General features: G+C 39.4%; 1 protein-coding gene across 1 annotated transcript in view; it reads right to left on the minus strand.

The window, feature by feature from the left end:
- LOC308165085 (fibroblast growth factor 3-like) overlaps positions 1-51 on the minus strand; it is a gene marked incomplete at both ends in the record, with an annotated part of 1,742 nt that extends 1,691 nt beyond the window's left edge. Inside the window, one exon of the mRNA XM_080539183.1 lies at positions 1-51. This exon is cut by the window's left edge and continues 238 nt beyond it. Coding sequence (XP_080395309.1) covers positions 1-51 — 51 coding nt within the window.
- Between the last annotated feature and the right edge of the window lie 1,570 nt (positions 52-1,621).

Genomic DNA, 1,621 nt, shown 5'->3' on the forward strand with positions numbered 1-1,621 from the left:
ACAACTTGGGTGCAATAAATTGAGCAATAACAAGACCAGGATTATTACCATTGTGGCATGTCTGAAAATCTTAATCCTCCCCCATGAGTGCAAAAAACTGGACTCATCCACTTTATTTGGTCCGTTAATCCAGTTTTGGACTTCTGTCGAGAAATTCGTTTTAGCCTTTCGCCTTATGCCTTACAAAAACCCCAGTTTGTGAAATGGTCGTTGGTCTGTCTCTCTCTTCCCTGGTGCGCTTTGAGCGCAGAAAAAAAAAAACGTATTCAATAGCCAAGACGACCCACTGATAAACAGAAGGAGGGAGTTCGGCAAGTTACCGTCTTGTGCGAACTACGAGAGCGCAGCATGGATAAAATTACATGACACTGCGCACAGTGGCTTATTGCGGAAAGCCGCATTACAAAGGGCGAGCCATCCGAGGGGAGGCTACAGCGCGATTCCCTTTTGAGCTTCACTTCTGAAGGACCCAAAACGCCAATTAAACATTTTCAAATTATACACTATGGCTTTCAACACGGGAATTCATCTGGTCAATTCTCTTGTCCACTTGGTTGAAAGATGCTCAACCGAAGACGTTGGTTGTGAGAAGTGTACACATCAAAACATTGCCTATAAATGTTATTTAGAGTACAGTCATAATGATAAAGTAATAGCTAAACCTATGTCAAGTATTGGGAAAAAATAGACGCACACCCCTAGCCTAGCCTACTAACTAACCTCGGTTATTTGCAGTGTAAAGTAAATATATCTTTATAACTCAATTGTTCTAATAGTTGAACATGAATAATGTGATAAATGAATACTATATAGTAATGATTAATATTCACATATGCTAATTGTAATTAAAATTGGGAGCACTTCATAATCCAAACACTATACTAGTAGGACCATGAGATAGAGTTTCCTGATCTCCATGACAGAGAATATAGCACTTTATTGTCCATCACCATACAAAATGTTAATATATTTGAAAGTGGGATTGATAGGCCCACTGCTGCCACACTGCCACTGTATCCTGTACATTCTATACTGTACATTCAAACATGCAAAAAATAGGTATTGCATCTTTGTATGAAATGTGCAATACAAATAAAGTTGATTTGATGTTTAAGCCTGATAATTCTTCACTTTACTATTCCACCTTCTCAACATTCATTCTCTCCTATACCTAGTCCCTGTTTGTTTCCTACGCACAGTAAAAATGTTGAAGTTTGCTGCACGCAAGTAGGCCTAGTTAACCCACAAATTACTTCTGCCTAAATTGCTTCCATCTTGGCAGCTTTGTGGTTCCAATTTTCATAATTAGCACCATCGTAAGCTACACATCTATCTGGCCTTTGGCATAATGAGAGTGCTTGCTCATAAACCCCTAAACCCCCGGCCTACTGCATAGAATATACTCTTGGGATTGGACCACTAATTTGTCCTGGTCTTTGTGAGAATGCCTCTTGGCCACACAGTTTACCAGGGAGACCGTTGGCTAATTTGTTCCACTTCTTAAACAGTTTTTTCAGCTCTCATACATGTTTAGCCGACTATCATATCATGTTTTCGCTGGTGACTGTGCCTTGAAGAATTGTTTTGAATGTGGTATAGGACTTTGTATGTTTTCTTTTGA

Source organism: Nansenia antarctica, assembly GCF_963989245.1.
Source record: "Nansenia antarctica genome assembly, chromosome: 9".
Classification (NCBI taxonomy): Eukaryota; Metazoa; Chordata; class Actinopteri; order Argentiniformes; family Microstomatidae; genus Nansenia; species Nansenia antarctica.